The sequence below is a fragment of the Pezoporus wallicus genome, unplaced genomic scaffold (assembly GCF_028554395.1).
Source record: "Pezoporus wallicus isolate ANWC-B61680 ecotype Strahan unplaced genomic scaffold, APGP_CSIRO_Pwel_v1 contig_10953, whole genome shotgun sequence".
Taxonomy (NCBI): domain Eukaryota; kingdom Metazoa; phylum Chordata; class Aves; order Psittaciformes; family Psittacidae; genus Pezoporus; species Pezoporus wallicus.
This window is the reverse complement of record NW_026640653.1, coordinates 555,050-568,143: the sequence shown is the minus strand read 5'-3', so window position 1 is coordinate 568,143 and position 13,094 is coordinate 555,050. Positions and strand designations below refer to the sequence as shown.

Genomic DNA, 13,094 nt, shown 5'->3' with positions numbered 1-13,094 from the left:
GTATCAAGTTGTTTCATCTCTTTTGTTAATAGAACACCCAGATATCACTTGGTTGGGGAAAAATGTCCACAGCAAAAGAATGAAATTTGGCAAGGTAGTTAATGCTAAGCATTGTATGAAGACAAATCCAATTTAGAATCAGAATAGTTAGGGTTGGAAAGGACCTTAAGATCATCTAGTTCCAACCCCCCTGCCATGGGCAGGGACACCTCACACTAAACCATATCACCCTTGGCTTCGTCCAACCTGGACTTGAGCACTGCCAGGGATGAAGCATTCACAACCTCCCTGGGCAACCCATTCCAGTGCCTCACCACCCTAATAGGAAAGAATTTCCTCCTTATATCCAATGTAAACTTCCTCTGTTTAAGTTTGAACCCATTATGCCTTGTCCTGTCACTACAGTCCCTAATGAAGAGTCCCTCCCCAGCATCCCTATAGGCCCCCTTCAGATACTGGAAGGCTGCTATGAGGTCTCCATGCAGCCTTCTCTTCTCCAGGCTGAACAGCCCCAACTGCTGTATCATTCTTTAAAATAAGGCACTGTTATTTGCTGATGAGGAAATAAGATTTTCCTGATGGAAAAATCCATCCATATTCATTCCTTAAGCATATGATGTAGAGTGCTGATGATGTATTGTGAATACTGAGACATATTTTATAGTTAAAGAAAGGTCATACTGACTGAAAGCTCTTCAGCTAGTGGATAGAAACCTTACTTGACTCTGCTTTTCACAACTCATTTTCCCAAAAACTGCTGTGTTTCTAGAAATTGCAAAATGTTTTCTTCCAGCTAGGTTTCTGTGTTTGAAATCTGTGCTGCCTCTTTTGGCTTGGATTGCCATCTATTCCAGTATAGTATAGAGTTCTAATATCATCAGAGACCAATTTGGGTGACTTTCAGGCCCCATTCCTTTTGGTTGATTTTGTCAGTTCATGTAATCATGTCATGTGATCAGTGGCATTGATTACAGAAGATGAGAAACAGTTTTAAGAAAAATACAAAATAAAAATATCTTGTGAGGAAGAAATTAGGAGTCTTTAGAAAATAGAATGGGGAAAAAAGCACCTACTGTAACTCAGATTCTTAAATGGTCACTTCTGAGATCCAGTGACAATCTAATAAAGCATTTTCCACTCTGGAAAATGTTTGTTATTCCTCTCTCTAAAGATTAGAAGAGAGAACCAAACTTACTGATTCTTAGGAAGTGTTACTGTCTATTCTGGGAAATTTGCCTCAAAGTCTTTTGTACTTAAATTCTTTTTTCCATTTTAGCTGAATGTTTTCCTTGCTCCAGTGACACGCTGTTTTCTTACTTGAAAAGAATATTCTGAAAAAGTCTGTCTGAAAAATCTTCTATTCCAATTTTAAGAACGCAAACAGGGGCATGTACTCTTTGTGATTTCTTCTCTCTTCTATCTGGCAAGATTTCTAAGTGTTGGTCCATGGAGGGTTACTGCTTCACCTAGCCATCATGAATTGTATGATCAGTGTTTTCTGTTGAAACATTTTCTTAGGGTTGGCCCTTGTGCTGTACTTGCTTTCCTGTTGGCTAGTGAAAGTGCATGACTAGTTTCTATTTTTTTTTTGTGATCCAGTGTGCAGTTTCTTAAAGCACTTAAGGTTATTAGCTGCATAGTAAAAGATTTCTGAATGACAGATTTATTTATTTATTTATTTAGAGAAACTTCTGGAAAGAGAAGCAATTTCAAAAGATTAGGACTTTTTTTGCAGTGTGATGGCAAAACCTCTGCTGAAAGGAAAGATAATTCTTAGAGGAGAAAAAATATAGCCATAATTGAATTTCAAATCTTGAATTTTCTTCATTAAATTTGTTCATCTTTTTTCTTTAGTCCTTTTTGTCTTCATTCAGTCCTTAAGTACTTATCTATGTGTCATCCATTCCTTTCTGTAGCAATAATAAAAGTTTTAATTAGGTGACCAGCACAACACAATCAAGCTGCAATAACGAGGCGAAGCAGCACAAGCTGCAGTTCTGAGAACATAAGCAGTGCATGCAGAATCTTGTGCAAGTGCAACTGTTGCCAGGCTAATCTAAGTATGATATTTCAAAAGTAATGAATGTTCTTGCAATTACCGGTTTGGAGTTTGTTGTCCAATAAATCTTAATGTTTGGTAAGGCATAACGTGACTAAAACATGTAAATTAAGCATCCAGAGTAATTTTCAATTTTTATTTGACAGTATTGAGGCTGCTGTGGCTACTTTTGCTCAGGCTAGACCACCAGGTATTTATAAAGGGGACTATTTGAAGGAATTGTTTCGTCGTTATGGAGATGAAGATGATGCACCATCACCACCTGAGCTACCAGAATGGTGCTTTGATGATGATGAAGAGGAGGATGATGATAATGGTAAAACGGGAGGCCAGGAATCAGAACCTGGATCATCAAGCGCTTCCTTTGGCAAGAGGAGAAAAGAACGCCTAAAACTGGTATTTTTGATTAAGAACTTAATATTCAAAAAGCTAAACTTTATTTCATAAACTCATAGTCATCATTTACTGCATAATACATGCTATACAAGCGTCAGTGCTCTTGCATATGAGGACCTGTAGTATTGTCTCTAACCAGGAAAATCTGTTAGATTCATTGTAAGCTTGCTTATGTTTCCTATATGAAACTTAGAGTTTAACATTCAACACCTCAGCTATTTCAGTTGTGAAAATGACTTAAAATTTCTGTAATATAACAATTTCTTTTGAAGTTTGAGTTGCGATAGTAAAGCACTTTTTAATTATTTACTCTTGTCTTTAGAGGCGAAGTGTTATGGGCGAGTGGAGTGTGTAAATAGTTTTTACTTATTTTTTGTAGCCATGTGGATGAAATTCAGAATCTTTAAAGTTCAGTGCTCATTTTGGTAAATATTCTTCTGGAAATACTGGAGGATGGAGAACAGGATTAGCAAAAAGCAAGATGAGCTTAAAACCCTCAAGGCAGCTTTGAAATTATGTATTTTTCAAAGCTGTTTTAACTGTATAATGATAAGAAATATGGCTGATCACTTATTATGATTATTTTGACATTTGCATAATTGTGAATTATGAAGCGAGTTATTGTAGTTACCGTAATACAGAACTAATACTCAAGTACAAAGAATATACTTGTGTCATCTGAAGACTAATGGCTCAGTTCTGTCCAAATTCCTGACTCTTTATTTTTTTTCATTTGCAGGTAAAGTAGGGGAAAATGTTGCAAAAATACATTCAGTTCTTTTTGCATAATACTGACTTATTGAGTGCTGAGGTGTGTTTGTTTGCAAACACTTAAAAATCCTCATATGAAATATGCTGCAAAAATGCAGTTTGTTGTTACTGCAGCTGCTCAACATTGTTTACAGATGGAAGAAAATAGCCTGAAAGGAGTACAAAATGTAGTCCACAGAAGCAAAATGAACTTTGAAAACTTTCAAGTTGTCCATCAGCTGGAATAAAAAATTGCCCACACTGTGAAAAGGCATAATAAAAATATATTCAGGGGTATAGCCACTACCTCCATTAGCCTTGCAGTAAAACTTTCGTATCTAAATAAATTACTTGGACTGAAACCTCAAAACTTTTGGGTTTTTTTTTTTTTTTGACTCGCCTTTTAATGTATTAGCAAATGAGGTGTGATGGTGAGGTCCAATGACAGCCTCTTTTCAGACAGTATGAAACTGAACTGATCTGTTTAACAGGAGTCGTGTTACTGGCTTCCTAGGATTTTTCTTATCTGCCACCATAGGGTTTTTGGAAAGCTGGAAGCTAAATTATACGAATAAGCATATTAATAATGAAAAGTTAATTAAGAGTTAGAGAATTTATGAAAGAAAGAATCATCTAGTTAATATGCATATTCGTATAATTCAGTTTTGCAGCTCTGGAGGAACATGAAGAGGAGGAACGGGGAAAATTCTTTACCATGGTTCTTGGCTGGCAGATTGGACTGCTTCTTAACTCAGTAGAGAGATGGATACAGTCTATTTGTGGTTCCTTGTAAATAGGCGATCTACAGGGGGAATGATTATCAGGTAAATACCTCTTGCTCAGATTTTCTTATTTTGCTTTCTGAAGGGCTACATTTTCAGCGTTACATTGATTTCCTGCAGCAAATGATTTTGGCCTTCTAATATGACTCTTTCTCTAATCACCTAGGGGTAGACAGTGTCAAACTAGAGGTGGTTCTGGTGGTAGTGGTGTTCTGAAACATTTTCATTTTGACCCAAATCTTTGTGGGGACAGAAGAAAAGTTCGGAGTTAGAGGAGGAGGCAATAAACAACTGCCCAGCTATCCTGCAAAGTAGTTACCATGCTGTCCATCTCAGAAATTCCATCTTGGATGTGAGGAACTTTACTTCAGCATGTTTCATTAAAATGGCCATATTTTGATGTCAGGAAGTCTTGACAGCCTTTCTTTTCTATGCTACAGAAACTGTGGAACTGTTAGAACATAATGTCATTACAGTTTCCTTTGTCATCACCCAAATGTAGTTGACAGGTAACAGCAAACCTGTTTGCTGTAGTCTCAGATTCTACACAGGAAATCCAAACATGTTTTGACTTTGTCAGTGCATGCCATAATAATTGTAGCATTGAAGCGTCATTGTTAACTGACATTAGAATCTCACCTCGGGGAAAAAAAGCCTTTAGAAAAAAAACCCTTGATTTTGCAAATAGGACAAAAAGTTACAGTTCTGAGCCAGAACCTTCAAACTTTTCATGTGTGAGCTGGATCTTTGTCAGAGGTTAACCCCTGTGCATATCCTTCTGCCCATGGGCATCTTGACGGATATGAGAAAAAATTGTTTTCTGGTTTTGCAGCAGCATTTTATGTACTTGAATACATAAATATGGGTGTAATTTCTTTTTAGCCTTCTCTTTTCCCACATTAGATGCCAATGCAGTGTACCATCTAAAAGGAAGAAAATAAACTCTGTCCCAGCTGAAACCAGGATGTGACTTCTTCTCTAGTGCATTTTTTTATACTTCTGACCATTCTTATTATTTTTTGTATTCTGACTAACATTTTTCTGAGACAGTGGTACCTATAATTGAACACAAGCCTTTATTTAGCTGAGGTCATCCTAGTGCTTTATAGGGAGGAATTAATTTCACATGTCTTAAGGCTAATACTTCTGTTTATATATCTTAATATAATTGTCTTTTACAAAACAGAATAATACTAATTGAGCTTTTGTTCTCTTGCTGCCTCCCTATCTTTTTCTCTAATTATCTACCAGTGTGTGTTTGTATAATTGCTTATTCTTTATTAAGTGTGGAACTTTGTTTATACTGAATTGCACAGTGTTTTTTCCTGTCCTTAAAATTAAGGATAACACTGAATTCTTAAGCTACCGTAACAGTCTGTATGCCTGTTACTAAACTCACAGATTTAACGAAAATAAGAATATGCTAATGAGAAATGTGGGGAAAAGAAATTAATTCTTTTATTCCTAAAACAGACTTCACAGATCCTCCTCAATACATTCTTCCATTATGTTAGTGAAACTAACTCTGAATCTAGTTTTCAGACAAGTTGCTCTTTTTTATAGACGTTACATCTACCTCATGTTTTCTGAGTTCTGAGAACAAGATGAGCAAACAAAACCAAGCAGGCATCAAAATGTGTGATATTTCCTGCTTCTCCCAATTCTGTGAAGCCTTTTTCTTCACCAGAACCAAATGATTTGTTGAACACTGTTGTTATTGAGTGGCAGTCAGTACGATTTTGTGTATCATTTTTACTTGTAAATGCCTAGAGGCAGTTCTTGTGATTTGGTCTTGTATTTCTAGGTATTAAATCTAAGCTGATCATTTTAACTCCCTGGCTCTCCCTTCTTCTCTTTTAGAAGATGCGGGCTCTTTCTCTTCCTGACGTGCTTTGGAATGTTTCTTGTCCTCTGGAAAAGAGTCTCTGAGCATAGTGGCATTTGGTCAAGTCTAGGTAGCTGAAGGTGGCTATTGCCTGGGCCTGGTGATGGGCACTAGGGTCAGGGAGGTGTGTGTATGTGGTTATTTCCACTCAGCCACTCCTCCAGATGGTGTTTATGATCTTCCCAACACATTGCCACATCTTCAGCTGAAGTGATGGGTGGAGGGGTACAGATCAAGGAGAACTTGATCAGTGCACATGGTGTTGAGGTTGTGCAGAGTGTAGAAACTAAGTACATGTAGGTTACCTTGGATTCATTAAGGCTTGGCACTTGTGGCTTAATAGCAGTGCTGAAGACCTGAGGGGCACCCGCTGAGCTGAGTGCTCTTGCATCTTTGCACTGTGTTCTCCGCTGTCCTGTTTCCACCACGCGAGAGCTGTTAGCTCAACTGTGGTGTAGAAAGTGCATGGATCTGCCTCAGTTCTGGCACTTTAAACAAGGGGATGTCCTGAAACCTGGAGTGCTGAGTTAGCTAAGCGTGGGCACCCATGTGACTCACCTTGTTCTCATAGTGCTCTGCCTTAGATAAGTGGGTATACTTGAGGCAGATAATCTGCAAGAGACGCATTAAAATGGCAGGCACCAATTTCATGTTTGTGACTTTTCTGGAAAATCTTTCCTGTTACCTGCCTTTTTGCTTTAATCTTAGCAGCTGTACTGCCATCACACTCTGCCATTATTCTGAGAAGCAAGGCTCAACTATCTTCCTTTATTATGTGGTGCTCTTAACCACTTGGAATTCAGACAATGTGCTGGCCAGCCGTATATAGCTGTTTCCTCCCTCGCCCAGTCACATGTGTGCTGTTGCACCTGCTGGTGCCCACAACAGTAATATGGGATAAGTGATGGGCCAAAAGTCTGTGGAACTTAAGGTAATTAAGGTTATGAACTAGTGTATTTATTTAGGACGTACTATTCTCAGAATACAGTTTGGTAATACTGATACAACTGAGCCAGTCTTAACTAAACGCAGGCTGTACTGAAAACTGCTTTCTCTTTACTCTGTATTCCTTCTGCTTCCCTTGTTCTGGCACTAGTGCTGATTTATCCTGTGGTGAACTAGTTTAGGGTACAAATTTGGCAGAAAATTGTTAATTTATAATGTTACTTTTGCTAACTTAATTTGTAGACTTGTTCAAGAGTACAGCACAGACAAGTAAGTGCCATGGTATGTGCAAAGAGAAGGGAGCAAAAATGCTGCTTTCTTCAGTAGTAGGCAGCTAGATTTGGTAATGCAAGTTTGAATCATTTTAGAGAACAGATAAGAAATATTTGTATCTTCATGTGCAGGATTCATAGCTCAACAGGTGAAATGTCATGCTTTGATCTTCTTAGTCTGCATTGAGAATTTGAGTTTTGAAATATGGTTGATTTTGGATCTGTATAGAAATCTTTAATTTTGTAGCTTTGTAAATCTCATGGCTTTAATGTGTTCTGTTGTGCAGAATTTGTTTTATTCCACTCAGCATCATTTTTTTTCTGGAATGTACAAGTCATTTAGAGCTTTATTTTCAGTATTGTTGATCTGTGCATATGCTCTTTTTGTGGCATTTGGGAGACCACCTCCACTTTAGTAATCTGGTTTATACTGAGAATAAAATTACGCAAGTATATTTTTACACAAATGTTTTTGTTACAAACCAGCTGTTTATGTTTTCTCGTTTGTTATGATGTTTGTCTCAGATCAACTGAGAATCCTTTAAGTTTGCTGCTGCATGTACCCTCATTCTTTCTATTGTTTTCCCTACAGTGTAAGTTTTGAGTCATGTAACGTGGTAGTTCACCCAGATAGAGGTGAAATCCATGTAATTGCACTTCCTGTATTGGAATTACTGTCTAGGTCTGAAAGAAAGACTATATTTTATTGAAAGCTTGCATCTCCAGGATTTGAAGGGAGAAAAGTGGTGATACTTTTTTTTTTTTTAAAAAAAAACACTGAGCTCCTCATGCCTAAAGATGTTTCCCAATGACTTTAGTTCACTAATTATCAGACTGCTTACGTATATCTTGCATGTTAGATTTCTACTCTTAGTGAGCAGCTCTTACTTTCCATGAATCAAGGAGAGTATGGAATTGCTGGTCTAGAAATACTGTGTATGTATGAAAAAAATTTATTTAACATTTCATAGGTCAATTTTGCCCTTAGTTTCCAGTTTGCTTATTTTGAGGCTATACCTTTTGATACTTTAAAAATTGGCGTCACTGCCAGAAAGTTTTGTCACCTTTAATGTATGGTATTTTGTTCTAGGCTTAGAATATTGTTAGGTTCAAATTTTTATCCACAAATAAATGTCTGGCACTACCTTATTGTATAATATTTTGTGTACTAAGGGCGATTAATTTGATCCCTACAAATTCCATATGTGATCAGTTTACTATTAAATACTTCATAATACTGTGCCTGCTTTACAAATAAAACCACTTTAGTTTCAAATGAAAAAAATGAGTCAGGCTGATGCTGTAGCTTGATGTGGGAACTTTCTAGAGAGCACTTGCTAAACAGTGCCTATCCCATACCATTTTCCTCCTTTTTTTTTTTTCTTTTAATTGTTGTTTTATTTTTTTCCCCCATAAATAACTCATTTCAGTTCCTGGGTTCATAATATGGCTCACCAGTAGTTTATTGGCAAAGCTCAGCTTATGTGTCTTGGTATTTGGGAGTAAATGTTTAAGGAATATTGACGCTGTTATTGCTCATGAGGGTCAGGTTGTAAAAAGAGACTTAATCTTGTATTGACATGTTCTGAACTGCTTTTGTGAAAGCATAAATGCTATTTTTTTTTTTTTCTTTTCCTATTTAGGGTGCAATTTTCTTGGAAGGAGTAACAGTTAAATGTGTGACCCAGGTGACAACACAACCAAAGTTAGGAGGAATACAGCAAAAATGTCAGCAGTTCTGTGGATGGGAAGGGTATGAGAACATGTAGAACTTGTTTATTTATACTGTCTAGAAATAAGTGTCTCTGTTTTTTACAGTAATTTCTAGTTTCTCAGAAGAAGATGGCCCATTGTAAAACTAAGAACAGGTGACTATTTTTCGGTGGATTGTTTAAAGAAAAAAGCAAACCTCAAAAACACTCAACAGTGAAACAGATGAGGATCTTTCATTGTACTATGAAATGGGATTATCAGCTGTTGATATTAAGAAATGAGATTTTAGAACTGCTTTTCCATTGAAATAACAAAAGTTTTTCAGATGCATTCTTGCTGTGCGAATTCCAGGTATTTGTGTAAAATTTAGTGCATGCTCAAGCAGTAGACTCATTTATACAACTATTATTACACCTCAATAATAGCCAACTCATTTTTATAGTCTGGTCTTAATGAGAATGCTGGTTTTACTATCTCGAATGCTGAACTCTCCCTTTCCAAAGCTGATGATCCAGGTTGATGGTCACAGTGCTTCCTACCTTGCTGATGTTTATAGTTCTTCTAGTGCATGTGATTTTGAATTCAAGTATCTTTTCCTCTAAAGTTAAAACTTTGAAGTTCCACATAATTTAGTGTACTGTCATAAATACACTTGTTCTTATCAGACAGACATTTGATTCCTCTTGCAAAATACCTTACTGACAAAGATGTTCTAACTCAACCTTGCAGCGAGTCTAGTACAAGGTGTGACTTCAGTCTAATGTCACACAAGGCAATGCATTTTTTCTTGTTGCAGAACCCTAACAAACATGGTTCTTTTTTCTTTAGGTCAGGATTCCCTGGAGCACAGCCTGTTTCCATGGACAAACAAAATATTAAATTTTTGGAGCAGAAGCCATACAAAGTTAGCTGGAAAGCAGATGGCACTCGGTAAGCTCATTTTAAATGAGAAAGAAACTCTCAGTAAATTGGGTAGATGGTTTGTATTTTCTCAGGAAAAGTGAATTTGTTTGTACAAAGGACAAAGCAAATTCTAACAGCAAAAGTGACTCGAGATTATTTTTTTTTGCTCTCTTGGTACCCAACATTTGCTGAAGTTTGTGGCCAAGTTTCTTTTTAGCAGCTGTTCTGCAGACTGACCTAAATGTATGTATTTTTATTCTTCTACCTTGCCTGTCTGTCAGCCAAGACTTGCCACCAAGGCCTTAGAACAATCTTAGATAACAGTAAAAGTTTGTAAAGCTAAATAATTTGTTTATAAAAGCTAAATTAAAATTTCTGGTTGATTCTTCAGAAGCTAGCTAGTATTAGAAATGCATTCATACTGTGATCCTTTGTTCAAATTTGTAGTTCTGGTTAGCCAGAGAGTCAGTAGTTTCATGTTCCCTCACTGGTTCTCGTACATTCATTGTAGGCGTGACATTTTTCTTATAACAGACTACAATCTGATTGAATCAATGTGTAGAATCATGGGATGCTTTGGGTTGGAAGGGACCTTAAAGATCATCTAGTTCCAACCCCCCTGCCACGGCCAGGGTCACCTTCCCCTACACCAGGTTGCTCTTGAGTGGTGTTATTACTGACTTGAAATGCATGCTTGCATTTGATTTCTCCAGTGTTCTCATGTTAGCATTTCAAAGTAGGAGAGACTCCACACATCAAAAATAGAATGGCAAACCACTTTTCTCTGCTTGCAACTGGTTATAGATTGGTCTCAACTGCATGAAACTGGGTTGTCTAAACACGGTTCTCATCGGGTGTACTTCCATTGCTTTGTCTCATATGAAAAAGCCATGTCATATAGGGTCTCTTGCCTTTACACTCAGGAGCTTGGATGAGGTATAGAAAGTATTTGCTATTCACATTTAAATAAAACACCAAATGTTAGGTTCCCTGTTCCCTTATACTGTGGCTCTTCATACAAACAAATCTTTCTTGATCATTGTAAGTGGAGATTGATACTCCAAGCTTTTCTTCAGTATTTCTGGTTTCAAAGCTAAAATCAAGAATCCCTGATATTAGTACAAATGATTTTAACCTATACTACTCATACCATACAGATCACAACCTTTCTTTTTGTTGTGGGCTCTATCTTCAGGTAATTAATAGTGTAATTTCTTACATTATAGTCAGTAGTGTTTCAGTAACAGGAAGAATGTATATTGTGTGACAAATTCATTTCAATAGCTTGATTTTTATTTCTAAAAGATGTTCTTTACATACAGTGGTATTTAAACATTTATGATCTGTGCTAAACAGAATTACTTTAATTTTTATTCACTTAGAGCAGATAAATAGGGTTTTAACCTGCTTTGACTTGATCAGAAAAAGTGCAATTACAATGAATTTACGCACAGTAAGAGGAGGACTCTTGCGCTCACTTGTGCATAGTGGCTTAGACTAGCAAAAGAGTTAAGTGTTTACATGCATACAAATTAGAAGGCATTGGATGTGTGGATGAAATATAAGCTTTCAAAAACGGGAGGCAAGAACTTCCGTTTTCAGGCTGGTGAAGTTAAAATATTGGTTTTGTGTATAGATATGAGAAAAAGGTGGTGTTTTTTGGGTTTTGGTTTTTTTTGTGTGGTTTTTTTGATTGTGGTTTGTTTGTTTTGCAGGGCACTGGGATATCATTCTCCCTTGTGCTGAGACAGCAAAGTAAAGTTTTGATACTAAATAAGCAAGCAGTGTGGGCTGTGGCTGTTTTCTAAAGTTCATTCTGCATTCTTTGTTTTGTTAAGTTTGTTATCTTTAGGAAGTAGAGTGGAGTATCCCAGATACTGAAAATCCTGGAAAATGTGGGGAATTGGGGTCCTACACGAATTACAAAATGATTCCACATGGAGTCAGTCAGAATTCAGCACAATTCAGAATATAGGACAAGCTGTGTCCTATGAAAAAAACCCAAACCCCTTCAGGCGTCTCTCATCTGTGGAGTTTGTTCTTCAAGGGCTTATTAGCTTGGGCAGTGCATGGTGTGAAAATACAAAGCAAGCTTACACTCAGTATGGCATGCAAACATTAAGAAATAGGTGGGAATATTTGGCTTATTAACACTGGCTGGTTGTATTCATGAGCACTTGGGTGATGTGATGCAGGCATTCTCAGGATGAGAAATTACAGAAGGATGGTGTTGGGAGATAGTCTTATTCACAGAGCAGTACAGTGCATTCAAACACCGCTGAGCCTAAACAAGTAAACTCAGCCAACTTAAACTGACCTGAAGAGTCTTTCTTTGTCACTTGAATTTTTAATTTGGAATATTGAAATCTTTTGAAATATTCTTATTTTCTGACTCAAATGTACAGGATACATACATTCTGAATACTAGAAAAATTATGTAGAAAATTGTAGTGCGCTTGGAAGACTGTCTTTTGTGAAAGAGATTAAGAGTGCATATGTAATTTCTTGTAGGAATTTTCAGTATTTTGGACATTCTGTCCATGTTTTTGGAGGTCTAGAATGGTGACAAACCAGAATGGATGAAGAATGAAACTGAGGGAACTAAACAGTTCTTTTAAATTTTCTCTAAAGATAATAACTTGTAGTTAATTATGGAGATACACAGGCTGATAAGTATATGCAGGGAAGAAAATGGTGCTACAGTCTAAGATCCAGTGTTAATAAAATTCAGCTGAAGGAATGTTGTGAAAACCTGAGCTATTATTTGGACATTTAGACACTGTGCATGATAGCTACCTTAATAAAAATGACTGTTACAGTTTTTGCATTGGATGTTCTTCTAATTATTTTATTGTTCTCCAATGATCTGGTCTCCATATGCAATTAAACTGATTTTCATTAATTATTCTGAATACTTGAGTTGGCAGGCATGACCTTCCTGAATTTAATATTAAGACATCAGTTAGTGGAGATCTGTTTACGGATCCCGGCTTACTTTATCTGGTGGTGAAACTCCTGTCATCAGATATCTCTGAAGCTATTCTGTTAAGGGTGGTTTAGATGCAGCAGTCTAGGGTTTGCCTATTACAATATTATTTGACTTACATACTTCGTTTTGTTTTGTTCTTTGCTTAAAAAAAGCACTGCTGTTTCATTGACCCGATTGGTCTTACAGAAAAGCAGGTGCTTAATTAATAGCTTTGTACTGTACTTTCTCACTTAAATAAAATGTTCTTATTTCAGTTAATAGCAGTATCTGCTCAACTTAGCCAAACTTCTTAAATTTCACCATTGTTGAATATCTGCTGCAGCAGTCTTTTTCTAGAGTTTTTAATTGACATGTAATGTTGGTAATTTCAGTGACGACTTTTTTTTTTTTCCAAAGGCAT

General features: G+C 36.7%; 1 protein-coding gene across 3 annotated transcripts in view; it reads left to right on the top strand.

Annotated features, from left to right (window-relative positions):
- RNGTT (RNA guanylyltransferase and 5'-phosphatase) overlaps nucleotides 1-13,094 on the top strand; it is a 183,621-nt gene that overhangs the window by 20,640 nt on the left and 149,887 nt on the right. For all 3 annotated transcript variants that reach the window (XM_057419973.1, XM_057419974.1, XM_057419975.1), the window contains 3 exons: nucleotides 2,206-2,455; nucleotides 8,733-8,842; nucleotides 9,631-9,732. In XM_057419973.1, the coding sequence (XP_057275956.1) occupies nucleotides 2,206-2,455; nucleotides 8,733-8,842; nucleotides 9,631-9,732 (462 nt within the window). The remainder of the gene's footprint in view (nucleotides 1-2,205; nucleotides 2,456-8,732; nucleotides 8,843-9,630; nucleotides 9,733-13,094) is intronic.